Source organism: Elephas maximus, chromosome 7 (genome assembly GCF_024166365.1).
Source record: "Elephas maximus indicus isolate mEleMax1 chromosome 7, mEleMax1 primary haplotype, whole genome shotgun sequence".
NCBI classification, from domain to species: Eukaryota; Metazoa; Chordata; class Mammalia; order Proboscidea; family Elephantidae; genus Elephas; species Elephas maximus.
Window position 1 is genome coordinate 99416336 of NC_064825.1, and position 14180 is coordinate 99430515.

General features: G+C 46.9%; 1 protein-coding gene across 1 annotated transcript in view; it reads left to right on the top strand.

Moving 5' to 3' along the window:
- Positions 1-536: 536 nt before the first annotated feature.
- Positions 537-14180, top strand: part of ACCS (1-aminocyclopropane-1-carboxylate synthase homolog (inactive)) — a 35502-nt gene continuing 21858 nt past the window's right edge. The window contains exons 1-6 of the mRNA XM_049890928.1: positions 537-800; positions 1325-1372; positions 3575-3856; positions 6525-6584; positions 12819-12889; positions 14047-14116. Coding sequence (XP_049746885.1) covers positions 3575-3856; positions 6525-6584; positions 12819-12889; positions 14047-14116 — 483 coding nt within the window. The 5' untranslated portion in view covers positions 537-800; positions 1325-1372. The remainder of the gene's footprint in view (positions 801-1324; positions 1373-3574; positions 3857-6524; positions 6585-12818; positions 12890-14046; positions 14117-14180) is intronic.

The window sequence follows — 14180 nt, forward strand, 5'->3', positions numbered from 1 at the left end:
CCATATTGAGGGATCCTGAATATTTCCCGACATAGGGAAAGACGACTTTTTCTGCTGAAGGCGCCTCAGAGATACTTAGCTTTGCACGTGGGCCCCCGGACCTGGGTTTTCTACTTCATTGCTGAGGTCCTAGAATATGTAGAGTCCATGGCAGACATTCAAAAACTATTTTCTTGAATAAAAAGAGGGGAAATCACAAACCCTGATGAAAAGCTTTCATAGAGGAACGATACTTTAAGGGTGCTCTCTCCTTAATCTGGTAAAGCTTTTCCATGGGCCGCACCCAGGCAGTTTGCAGAAAAGCTTCCTTGGCTCCAACCGACTCCGGAAAACGGGGAGACCCACGTGCCAGGCATCCCGGGACCCCCGGCCTGGAAGGCCGGGGGCGATCAGGCTACGGAGCGCGGAGGTGGGAGCAGGCGACCCGCCCCTTCGGGAGGTCTCGGCCTCTGGGTCCCTTCCGCTTCTCCGGCTCCTCCTCCTGGCCCAGGGGGCGGGTGGGCTGGGGGCGGGGCTGGGGAGTCGCGGGCCCCAGTGCTGTGGTCACATCTGCGTTCCACAGCGCGCAGGCCACACGGAAGTGCCTGGGTGGGAAGGAGCGAGCCGCGCACTTACAGTCAGGGGACTTGGCCTGGGCGCTGACGGCCTCAGGGATCCCAGAGTCGCTGTGTCCCTGGGCGAAGCTCGGTCGCTGTCCTCGCCCGGGCTTAGAGCGTTTCCAGGTGAGGAAACCGACACAGTTACCAGCAAATTGCGGATTCGTGCCGCCTGCCGCCAAGCCAGTACTGAGGCAGGAAGAGGTAAGCAGTGTTAAAAAAAAAAAAATTTTTTTTTTTTTCCAAGCAGTAGGAGGGCTTTATTGAACACCAGTATTCAAGAGACAGAGAGGGTTAAATTGCTCTCAAATTCTTTCTAAACCTGGAGGACTAATTGGAGAGTTTTTATAGGGGAAGAGTCAGAGTTTAGAGGTTTTCGGGAATGCTGGTTTTTCTTTGAGGTAGACACGATGATTAAGTGGTCAATAATTGAAGTCCTGCCAAGCCTCTTCATGCCATCCTGGTTTCTGTAACAGGATGGATCTAGACTTTGTTCGGCCTGCTCGGTTTTGTGTTATTTCTTCCCTGGGAGAGGAACACAGTTGAATCAGCAATTAAAAATAGATGACCTAATTTTTCTTTAAATAAACTCTCCTGAGACAGATTCCAGAGCAAGTAATTACGTTTCAAAGACTAGCTTATACAGTTATATTGAAACATTAGAAAATATATTCTCTCTACTTCAATACTAAAACGCTAAAGAAAATATGTTTTCTCTACTTCATTAGCACACATCTCCGGAGGGCCTGCATCCAATCTGCTGCCAACTCTTCAGAGTAAGTGTGACCCCCGACTTTGCAGAGCAGGAAGCCAACCGGGCCTCCCTTTGTGCAGACTCCAGGATTCTTTGCAGAAGTCTCCACCGTTTTTTGTCTCAAGCTGCTGACACCAACTCAGCTTCCTCCTTCAGGAAGCCTGGAATCATCTCTCCCCAGGCAGCCTCCACCCTGCAGGGTGTGCTTTTGTGGATGGGTGGGTGGGTGGGTGCGGGTTTATACGTCGTATCTGCTCCCGCTTGTGGACTTTGGAGGCCTAGTAGTGCACGGATGTCTGGCCGTGGACATCCCAGCCGCCACCTTTCCCGCTGGCCACGGGAGTCGGCCTTCTCCAGGTAAGGTGCAGAGCTGGGAGCCCCGCGTCCCCCAAGCCCAGCCTGTGCCCTCCTGCCCGTGCCCTGGCCTGCTCAATGGTGCAGGCAGGCCTCTCTGCCCCTTCCTCAGACCTAGGCTGTCGGGAAGGACAAGGTGAGTGCTCAGGAAAGCAAGCCCAGCCAACTTGAGGATGACCCCAGAGAAGACTTCTTGGAGCAGAATTTAACTGCGGAGACCCCCAGGGTTTCTGTGCCCTGGCTGTCCACCCATCTTTTGGTGTGTGGGGGGTTGTGCATTAGGACTGAAAAAATTGGCGAGGAATTATAATACAATAACTCATATTTTATTGAACTTTCACCATGAGCCAGGATTTCTTCTAAGTAAGTGCTTTATCTATTTTAACTCATATATATATAAAATTGTACTTTAGATAAAGGTTTACAGAACAAACTAACTTCTCATTATGCAGTTAGTACACATTGTTTTACGACAGTGGTTAACAACCCCACGACATGTCAACATTCTCCCTTCTCCATCTTAGGTTCCCTATTACCAGCTTTCCTGTCCCCTCCTGTCTTCTAGTCCTTGCCCCAGGGCTGGTGTGCCCCTTTAGTCCCGTTTTGTTTTATGGGCCTGTCTAATCTTCGGCTGAAGGGTGAACCTCAGGAGTGACTTCATTACTGAGCTAGAAGGCTGTCCGGGGGCCATATTCTCTGGGTTTCTTCAGTCTCTGTCGGCCCAATAAGCCTGGTCTTTTTTTGTGAGTTAGAATTTTGTTCTGTATTTTTCTCCAGCTCTGTCTGGAGGGATCTATTGTGATTCCTGTCAGAGCAGTCGGTGGTGGTAGCCGGGCACCATCTACTTGTACTGGACTCAGTCTGGTGGAGGCTGGGGTAGTTGTGGTCCATTAGTTCTTTGGACTAATCTTTCCCTTATATCTTTAGTTTTCTTCTTTCTCCCTTGCTCCAGAGGGGGTGAAACCAGTGGAGTATCTTAGATGGCTGCTTATGGTCTCTTAAGACCCCAAATGCTACTCACCAAAGTAGAATGTAGAACGTTTTCCTTATAAACTATGTTATGCCAGTTGAGCTAGATGGTCCCCGAGACCATGGTCCCCACATCCCTCAGCCCAGCTATTCAGTCACTCAGGGTAACTCACATATTTGTGTCTTCACAACTCTCGTATGAGGTAGGGTTATCTCCACCCTCTGCCCCCTCCAAGCAGCTGAGGAAAACAGGCTTACAATAGAGAAGGAGCTCGCATCTGCTCAGAATGAGACCCCCCCTCTCTTTTGTCTGGCCTTCGCTCTCCCTCCCTCCATCCAGAGTGAAGGGGGGGGCCCTGGAGCTCTCCCTGGGGTGCCTGCACTTGCAGACACCCACCACCCCCTCCTTCTCCTCAGTCCTTATCCACCATTTGCTCCAGCCCACCAGATAATCTCATCCTGCCCTTTATGTACACCAGTCCCCACAAGACCCCCAGAACTCCCAGGCCAAGATCTGCTGTAACTCAGAACATTTTAACCTGACCTATAGAAATCGAGGCTGCAAGAATGGAAAATGAACGTTGGTGACCCCTTAGATTACAGAATGAAAAACTTTCACAATAGTTAAGGAAGCTAAAGCAGCCATAAGTTAAAGTCATATAAAAGTAGCAAGCACAGCCCCTGGCACATAATAGGTCCTTAGCTGATTTTACTTGTTGAAATGATTGTCTGCACACATGGTACAAATAGTAAGGGGCACAGGTGTTAAGTACATAAACGTAAAAAGGGGGGCAGCTACGGAAGGGGGAGTCTATGAGGCTTCCAACTCTTTGCTAATGTTTGGTGCTGTAGAAAGTCCTTGAGGAGGCCTGTTCATTGAGTGCCTTTGTCTTTTTTGCAGATGTCCACCCTCCCTCAGAAGGAATCCAGGGCATCTACTGCCTGTCCAGGCCCAGCCTCCACACAGGACCTGGGAAGTAGCTGTGACAATGGTCCAGAAAGAGAATGCTCCAGAAAACCAGACCAGAAGCTCTATGCAGTGGGCGATGCCAGTGCCATATTCTCCTCTGGCAGCTCCTACCTGTCCTCTCGAGGCAGTATCATTAAGTGGTTCTGGGACTCAGCCCAGGAGGGCTACAGGACCTACCACATGGATAAGTATGATGAGGACAAGAATCCCAGTGTGAGTGAAGCCTCCCTTCCCCTGGGCCCCAGGAGAGGAGCATAGGGTGGGGTACCTTACCTTGGCCAATAGGACAGCCCCCAGCTTATTCTTGTCAGGTTACCATTATGGCCCTCTGGTCCCTGACCTCCCTACCTTGGCCAATAGGAAAGCCCCCAGCTTGCTCTTGCCAGGTTGGCATTATCCAAGAGGGCCTCTGACTTAGTTCAAAGAGTTGATTGGCTGGGTCAGAAAATGGCCCATTTATAATAAAGGGGGCCCCACGTGTTTCAGGGCAGAATTGTGCTCTATAGGATTTTCATGGCTGTGACCTTTTGGACTCAGAGCACCAGGACTGCCTTCCAAGGTGCCTCTGGGTGGGTTTCAACAGCCAACCTTTCAGTTAGTAGCCCTGCTCTTAACCATCTGTGCCACCTAGGGACTCCCTAGAATACTTAAGATTAAATGAGATCAAATATGTAAGGTTATTAGCACAGTGCTTGGCATATAATATATTCAATAAATGGTAGCCGCTGTTATTATTCACATTATCTGTGCAGATTATTATAAGTTATTACTAGTAACAGTAATAATACCTGTAGAGGTCAGATAGAGATCACAAATAATCCTTTAGCAATCTTTATTTGTTGAGCATCTATCAGGGGCTGGGTGTTGTTCTAGGTGCCGGGGTTACAGTGGTGAACAAAAAGTTCCTGTCCTCATGGGGTTTGTGTTCTAGTGGGAGAGACAGACAGGGAACAGAAAAAAGTTTTTAATATGTGGTAACAAGTGCTGTAGAGAAAAATAAAGCAGGATAAAGACGACAGAGAATGATGCGATGGGCTGGGGATGTTGCCATTGTATGTAAGATGTTTACACAGGCTACTTTAATAAGGTGACATTTGAGCAGAGACCTGAAAAAAGTGAGTGAGTATATTATCTAACTATTGCTGTGTAACAAATTACTCCGAATTTTAGCAGCTTAAAACAACAAACATTTCACGTTTTCTGGGGTTCAGCAATCCAAGTGGGTGCCTCAGGCTTAAGATCTTTCGAGAAGTTGTAGTCAAGCTAGGGCTATGGTCTCATCTGAAAACTTCACTTGATGGGTGGGCAGAGGCCTCAGTCCCACACCACATGGACCTCTCCACACAACTGTTTCATGACATGGCAGCTGAATTCTCCCAGGGTAAGCAATCCAAGAAAGAGAGAGTATGAGTAACCTAGATGGAAGCTACAGCCTTAAAAGTTTCTGAAGTGACATCCCATCATGTCTACCATATTTTATTTGTTAAAAGGGAGGCAATGAGGCCAGTTCACACTCATTGGGAGAGGATTACACAAGGGGTGAATACCAGGAAGTGGGGATCATTGGGAGCCATCTTAGAGGCTCCCACAGGAGTGAGCCATGCGGCTATCTGGGAAAAGAGGATTCCTGGCAGAGGGATCAGCAAGTGCAAAGGCTCCAGGATGGAGCCATGATTGCTGAGTTCAAGGCCAGCGAGGGGGCCGGTGTAGCTGGAGTGAGGCGAGCAAGGGAGACTGGCAAGAGATGTGGTCAGAAGGGTAATGGGAAAGAGGCAGTAATGTACCCTGTAGGGTCTTACAGGCCATGGTGAGCCTTCTGATTTTAGATGAAGGTGGGAAGCGTTCAGAGGAGGAGCAACAGGGTCTGATTTAGGTTTTAAAAAGTTGACTTGGGCTGCTGGACTGGGCAAGAGAGGAAGTAGGAAAGCTATTGCTATAATGTAGACACGAAATTACGGTGGCTTGCATCAGGGTCTTAGTGAAGAATGAGAAATGGTTGGATTCTGAGTATATTTTGAAGGTAGGGCCAACAGAGATGGCAGATGTATTGGTTGTGGGTGGTGAAACCCACCAGTTTGCTCCCCAGGTGGCGTGAAGGAGCACTACCTTATATGTATCATGAGTCTTAGCTTATTTAAGCTATATTTTTCATCCTTCTTCCTTCACACCCTCCGGTAACTCAGGAGTTGGCTGTGCGTGAGGCCAGCACTGAGTCTCTCTGGGGACTCTGTAAGGAATGACTTGGGCTATTTACCTTGCACCCTTCCTCACCTGTGAGAATAAATGACTATGGGGTAAGGATCAAGGTGTGTGATGTTACATGGGGCTCCTGGGGGAGCATTTACACGGACACAGGGATCTCATCTTGATCTACGTTCACCCTTGTTTCTGTTCCTGCCAGGACGCCAGTTTACCTTGTACAGTCTGTCACCCTATAGACACGTATCAGTCCTACTAAACAACTTGAGAGATACAGTGATGTCTCGGGCATTCACTGGACCTTCAGGGGGCTTACCATCTGGTAGGGGAGCTAAAGCATGTACATCGGTCCCTGTGACCTGGGGCAGGAACTGACCAGTACTCTAAGGAGGCTGGTAGGGACAGATAAGTGCTTTGGGGTCCCAAAGAAGAAAAGATTTCTCCTGAGCGGGGTTTTGGGGAAGGCTTTCTGGAGGAGATGGTATTTGAACAGAACTTTAGAAATGGAAAGATAGGGTCAAGTTGCTGAGTGGAGGGCACAACTTGAACAAAGATGGGAATTGTGGTTGCAAGGGCAGGGTATCAGAGAGCTCCTCCACTTTGCTGCCTGGGTGGGTTCCTTGGACCTATCAGTGGCACCAGTCCACCATGCTCACGCTGTCTCTGTGCCTCTTGTCTCCAGGGCATCATTAACTTGGGTACCAGTGAGAATAAACTCTGCTTTGACCTGCTGTCCAGGCGGGTAAGTTGTGGTGCGCCTCAGGTAGCATCACCAACTCCAAGAGGCAGTCTTCCCTTGGAATTCCCCAGAATCCTTCCGCCGCAAGAGCCTATGGCTTGCCTCAGTCGGCCTGGCCTGAGAGTCAAGAGACCCAGGTTCCAGATCTGCCTTGGGGCAACATTCTGTGTGATCTTGGGCAAGTCAGTTCCCCACTCTGTTTCTTCATCTCTCTGTGCTCTTTCCTCTTCAGTCCCTCAAGCTGTCTGCATCCCTGCTCTCAGGCGGGAAACACACAGTGGTGTGCTGCTCAGTGTTTAACAACTGGCTCTCGAGGGGGAAAAAAAGCCTGGATGTGAAGCTTTTGCCAATTTCTGTAGTGTAAATACCCCCACCATGGCGCCAATTTCAAACCACTGATGTGACATTACTGCACATGCAGCTAGGAAGACAGGCACAGTAGCCACCATTATGTAGAATTCCCACCACACGGACATAATAGATGTCAGTACCCTCAAGGGCATAGATAATGGTAAAACCTACTAACGTAATTAGGAGGCAATGATTTTCGAGTACTTACTACTTTTGGTGGCGTAGTGGTTAAGAGCTACAGCTGCTAACCAAAAGGTTGGCAGTTCAGATCCACCACGCACTCCCTGGAGACTTTATGGGGCAGCTCTGCTCTGTCCTTGGGGGTCGCTATGAGTCGGTAATCGACTCGACGGCAGTGAGTTTGGTTTTTTATTTTATAATTTACTTAATTGTAAGTTTATATGGTTTAATTTTTTTTTTTAATGGCTGCTTTTAACACAGCTTGCAAAGTTCCTGAAAATTTAATTATCAGCTTTCATGAGCTGGTGTGAGCCAGCTTTAGCAGACTACTGGAAATACCTGATAATTGTGCCTCCCAAGACCTTGTTGTCAGAGTCTGGATTTGTAGAGGGAGCCATCCTTAACCAAAAAGGACACATTGCCAAAGGTGGAAATTCAAGCACCGACAGGAAGGGACTGTGGAGAATGGGTTTTTAATGCCTCTTCTACCGAAAGTCCTGTGTGGTGCAAACGATTAAACGCTCAACTACTACCCCAAAGGTTGGAGGCTCGAGTTCTCCCAAAGGCACGTTGGAAGAAAGGCCTGACAACCTACTTCCAAAAAATCAGCCGTTGAAAACCTTGTGGATCACAGTTCTACGCTGGCACATATGGGGTCACTGTGAATTGGAACCGACCTGACAGCAGCTGGTTTGAAGAGGGCAGTGGTGGCTCAGTGGTAGAATTCTTGCCTTGGTGCGGGAGACCTGGGTTTGAGTCCTGGCCTATACAGTTCATATAGCCACCACCTGTCTGTCATTGGAGGCTTATGTGTTGCTATGATGCTGAATAGGTTTCAGCAGAGCTTCCAGACTAAGACTAGGAAGAAAGACCTGGTATCTCCTTCTGAAAGTCAGCCAGTGAAAACCCCATATCAAAACCATCCGATGCTGCTGTGCATGGGGTTGCCACGAGTTGGGGCTGACTCCAACGGCTGCTAATGACAACATTCTACCTAAAGCCAGCTCTTCCCTCGAAGGCAGCACAGTGCTGTCCAATAGAAATAAAATGTGAGCCACATATATCATTTTAAATTTGCTGTTAAGAAAGAAAGTAAACAAAACTTGTAAAATTACTTTCAATAATACCTTTAATTTAGCCCAGCAGATCTAAAATATTGCTATTTAAAGTAATCAATATGTTGTTGTTGTTAGGTGCCGACGAGTCGGTTCTGACTCATAGCGACCCTATGCACGACAGAACGAAACACTGCCCGGTCCCGCGCCGTCCTTACAATCGTTGTTATGCTTGAACTCCTTGTTGCAGCCACTGTGTCAATCCACCTCGTTGAGGGTCTTCCTCTTTTCCTCTGACCCTGTACTCTGCCAAGCATGATGTCCTTCTCCAGGGACTGATCCCTCCTGACAACATGTCCAAACTATGTAAGACTCAGTCTCATCATCCTTGCCTCTAAGGAGCATTCTGGCCGCACTTCTTCCAAGACAGATTTGTTTGTTCTTCTGGCAGTCCATGGTATATTCAATATTCTTCACCAACACCACAATTCAAAGGCATCAGCTCTTCTTTGGTCTTCCTTATTCATTGTCCAGCTTTCACATGCATATGATGTGGTTGAAAATACTATGGCTTGGATCAGGCACACCTTAGTCTTCAGGGTGACATACAAAATATTAATAAGCTATTTTATATACTTTTTCATACCAAGTCTTCAAAATTTAATATGGCCCAATTCAGACTACCCCCACGTGTCTGTCAGTTTGTCGTACTGTGGGGGCTTATGTGTTGCTGTGATGCTGGAAGCTATGCCACCAGTATTCAGATACCAGCAGGGTCACCCATGGAGGACAGGTTTCAGCTGAGCTTCCAGACTAAGACAGACTAGGAAGAAGGACCCGGCAGTCTACTTCTGAAAAGCATTGGCCAGTGAAAGCCTTATGAATAGCAGCGGAACATTGTCTGATATAGTGCTGGAAGATGAGCCCCCCCGGGTTGGAAGGGACTCAAAAGATGACTGGGGAAGAGCTGCCTCCTCAAAGTAGAGTCGACCTTAATGAGGTGGATGGAGTAAAGCTTTCAGGACCTTCATCTGCTGATGTGGCACGATTCAAAATGAGAAGAAACAGCTGCAAACATCCATTAATAATCAGAACCTGGAACATATGAAGTATGAATCTAGGAAAATTGGAAATCGTCAAAAATGAAATGGAACACATAAACATCGATATCCTAGGCATTAGTGAGCTGAAATGGACTGGTATTGGCCATTTTGAATTGGACAATCATATTGTCTACTATGCTGGGAATGACAACTCAAAGAGGATGAATGGTATTGCATTCATCGTCAAAAAGAACGTTTCAAGATCTATCCTGAAGTACAATGCAGTCAGTGACAAGATAATATCCATACGCCTACAAGGAAGACCAGTTAATACGACTATTATTCAAATTTACGTACCAACCACTAGGGCCAAAGATGAAGAAATAGAAGATTTTTATCAGCTGCTGCAGTCTGAAATTGATCAAACATGCAATCAAGATGCATTGATAATTACTGGCAATTGGAACGCGAAAGTTGGAAACCAAGAAGGATCAGTAGTTGGAAAATATGGCCTTGGTGATAGAAACAATGCTGGAGATCGAATGATAGAATTTTGCAAGACCAATGACTTTGTTGCAAATACCTTCTTTCACCAACATGAACGGTGACTATACACATGGACCTTGCCAGATGGAATGCACAGAAATCAAATTGACTACATCTGTGGAAAGAGACGATGGAAAAGCTCAATATCATCAGTCAGAACAAGGCCAGGGGCTGACTGTGGAACAGACCGTCAATTGCTCACATGCAAGTTCAAGCTGAAACTGAAGAAAATCAGAGCAAGTCCACGAGAGCCAAAATATGACCTTGAGTATATCCCACCTGAATTTAGAGACCATCTCAAGAATAGATTTGACGTATTGAACACTACTGACTGGAGACCAGACGAGTTGTAGAATGACATCAAGGACATCATCCATGAAGAAAGCAAGAGGTCACTGAAAGGAAAGAAAGAAAACACGAAGGTGGATGTCAGAGGAGACTCTGAAACTAGCTCTTGAGCGTTGAGCAGCTAAAGCAAAAGGAAGAATTCATGAAGTAAAAGAACTGAACAGAAGATTTCAAAGGGCCTCTCGAGAAGACAAAATAAAGTATTATAATGACACGTGCAAAGAGCTGGAGATGGAAAACCAAAACGGAAGAACATGCTCGGCGTTTCTCAAGCTGAAAGAACTGAAGAAAAAATTCAAGCCTCGAGTTGCCATAGTGAAGGATTCCACAGGGAAAACATTAAATGATGCAGGAAGCATCAAAAAAAGATGGAAGGAATACACAGAGTCATTATACCAAAAAGAATTAGTCCATATCCAACCATTTCAAGAGGTAGCATATGATCAGGAACCGATGGTACTGAAGGAAGAAGTCCAAGCTGCTCTGAAGGCATTGGCAAAAAACAAGGCTCCAGGAATTGATGGAATATCAATTGAGATGTTTCAACAAACAGATGCAGCGCTGGAGGTGCTCACTTGTCTATGCCAAGAAATATGGAAGACAGCTTCCTGGCCAGCTGATTGGAAGAGATCCATATTTATGCCTATTCCCAAGAAAGGTGATCCAACCGAATGTGGAGATTATAGAACAATATCATTAATATCACACGCAAGCAAAATTCTGCTGAAGATCATTCAAAAATGGCTGCAGCAGTATATCGACAGGGAGCTGCCAGAAATTCAGGCCGGTTTCAGAAGAGGACGTGGAACCAGGGATATCATTGCTGATGTCAGATGGATCCTGGCTGAAAGCAGAGAATACCAGAAGGATGTTTACCTGTGTTTTATTGATTATGCAAAGGCATTCGACTGTGTGGATCATAACAAACTATGGATAACAATGTGAAGAGTGGGAATTCCAGAACACTTAATTGTGCTCATGAGGAACCTTTACATAGATCAAGAGGCAGTTCTTTGGACAGAACAAGGGGATACTGATTGGTTTAAAGTCAGGAAAGGTGTGCGTCAGGGTTGTATTCTTTCACTATACCTTTTTAATCTGTATGCTGAGCAAATAATCTGAGAAGCTGGACTATATGAGGAAGAACGGGGCATCAAGATTGGAGGAAGACTCACTAACAACCTGCGTTATGCAGATGACACAACCTTGCTTGCTGAAAGTGAAGAGGACTTGAAGCACTCGCTAATGAAGATCAAAGACCACAGCCTTCAGTATGGATTACACCTCAACATAAAGAAAACAAAAATCCTCAGAACTGGACCAATGAGCAACACCATGATAAACGGAGAAAAGGTTGACGTTGTCAAGGATTTCATTTTACTTGGATCCACAATCAACAGCCATGGAAGCAGCCAGCAGTCAAGAAATCAAAAGACGCATTGCACTGGGCAAATCTGCTGCAAAGGACCTCTTCAAAGTGTTGAAGAGCAAAGACATCACCCTGAAGACTAAGGTGCGCCTGACCCAAGCCATGATATTTTCAATCACATCGTATGCATGTGAAAGCTGGACAGTGAATAAGGAAGACTGAAGAAGAATTGACGCCTTTGAATTGTGGTGTTGGCGAAGAGTATTGAATATACCATGGACTGCCAAAAGAACAAACAAATCTGTCTTCGAAGAAGTACAACCAGAATGCTCCTTAGAAGCAAGGATGGTGAGACTGCATCTTACATACTTTGGGCATATTGTCAGGAGGGATCAGTCCCTGGAGAAGGACATCATGCTTGGCAGAGTACAGGGTCAGAGGAAAAGAGGAAGACCCTCAATGAGGTGGATTGACACAGTGGCTTCAACGATGAGCTCAAGCATAACAACGATTGTAAGGATGGCGCAGGACCGAGCAGTGTTGCGTTCTGTTGTGCATAGGGTCACTATGAGTTGGAACCGACTCCACAGCACCTAACAAGAACAACAACAATTCAGACTAGTGACATTTCAGACACTCAACAGCCACGTATGGCTAGCGGCTACCACATTGGACAGTGCAGCTCTGAAGGATGAGGGGAGAGAGAGAGAGCTGGAACCAGTTATAAGTGGTTGATGACCTTTCTTTATTTTGGGTTTCACTGCCCAAGGCCTTTCCTTGACATTGCCCCTGTGGTGCCCTTGGCCCAGCACCTGGTCAGAGAAGGGTTGTTCTAGAAACCCGCACATTTTCCAAAGTATGACGTTGAGCTGAGCCTGCAGGAGGACAGTGTCCTGAGTCCCTAGAGAAGTTGGAGCCAGGACTGTGGTGATGGCGCTCAATTCCAGGGCCTCTACCATTACCCTGCAGTAGCACAGTCTCCCATCACTACCTCTGCGAATCTGCCTCTCTGATTTTTTTAAGGTGGGAGTGTTGTATAAAAGAGCATTGGATTAGAGTAAAAAAATTGGGTATTTGTCTCCGCTCTGCCACTTGCTAGCTCTATGACCTTGACTGACTCGCTTCAGAGCCTCAGTTTCCTCATTTGTAAAATGGGTTGAGAATGCTGTACCTGTGCTGCCCCTCTCATAGTTTCTCAGACAAGCAGACTGTGCTCTTGGCTGGGTGGGACTGTAGGGGGTGCCAGTGTTACCAGATGTAAGGCTGTTGGCCTTGGTGGAAAGTGCTGTATGGATGTCACTGGCGGTGCAACGCTCATGCCCTGCTCTCTTCTCTCTGTCCCCAGCTGAGTCAGAGTGACATGCTGCAGATAGAGCCGTCCTTGCTGCAGTATGCTGACTGGAGGGGGCACCAGTTGTAAGTAGTGATACAGGCCAGTGACTCTCAAACAGGGGTGATTTTGCACCCCAGGGGGCGTTTGGCAATGTCTAGAGACATTTTTGGTTGTCACAACTGGGAAGGTGGGTACTGCTAACATTTAGTGGGTAGAGTCAAGAGATACTGCTCAACCCCCTACAATGCACAGGACAACCCTCCACAACAAAGAATTATCCAGACCAAAATGGCCTAGTGCCAGGGTAAGAAAGCCTGGTCCTGGACACCTGGGGCTCGTGGGGTCTCCTGGAACATCTGCAGTGAACTAGCGCCTCCTGCCAGCCCACCCAGCTCAGGTGTCCCTAGCTTGGTTTCCTTGACCGTGGGTGTGAGGCATGGGGAGGGCCTTCAGGCGAGGAGTCTTTGTCCTCTTTTATCTGTAGTTTTAGGAGCTTTAGGGGATCCAGAATCAGATTTAGGCTTTTCCCAATGATTTTTTAAGATGGGAGGTGGGAAATAATGCTAACAGTTTCTGTTTATTGAGCACTTACTATAGGCCAGACATTGTTCTAGGGACTTAGTGGTGGAGCAGGACTTGATCTCAAGACTGACTCCAAAGTACATGTTGTTAATAGTAATTAGGAGAGAAGGCCCTGGAGTCAGACTACTGGGTTTGAATGTGGACTCTGCCACTTAGCAGCAAGTGACTTCATCCCTTTGAACCTCGGTTTCTTCATCTGTAAAATGGGAATAATAATAAATTGTAGTTGCATCACAGGGTTATTATGAAGGTTAAATGAGTAAAATTCTCTATAAACAACACCTGCGTAAGGACTGCTTAATAAATATTAGCAATAATAACTATAATATTATCATTGTAATAACGTTTTATTATTGTTTTATTTATCATTATTAGCTAGGGCTATGGATAGAGAATCACTTTCGATATTCTTAAAGTCTCCTAATTTGTTGGGGTTGGGTGTCCTAGAGCTACTGAGGATGCAGGTTTCAGTGCACGTGGGTGAAGAAGGGTCGGGAGGTGGCTGCTGAGGAATGAAGGCACCCCCTGACCACACCCTCCCCATAGAACTGGGGGAAGGTGTTAGAAGCTCCTTGAAGAGTCAACAAAGGAGCTTTGGGATGGACTAAGTGTCGAGGGGCCCTTGGCAAGCACTGACTGTCTGTCTGCTTCTCTCTAGCCTCCGGGAGGAATTGGCCAAGTTCCTATCTTTTTACTGCAAGAGCCCGGCACCCCTCAAACCAGAGAATGTGAGTACCCCCCTCCTCTGCTCTTCCCTGCTCTGACACCCCACCTCCCCGACTTTTGGCTGGC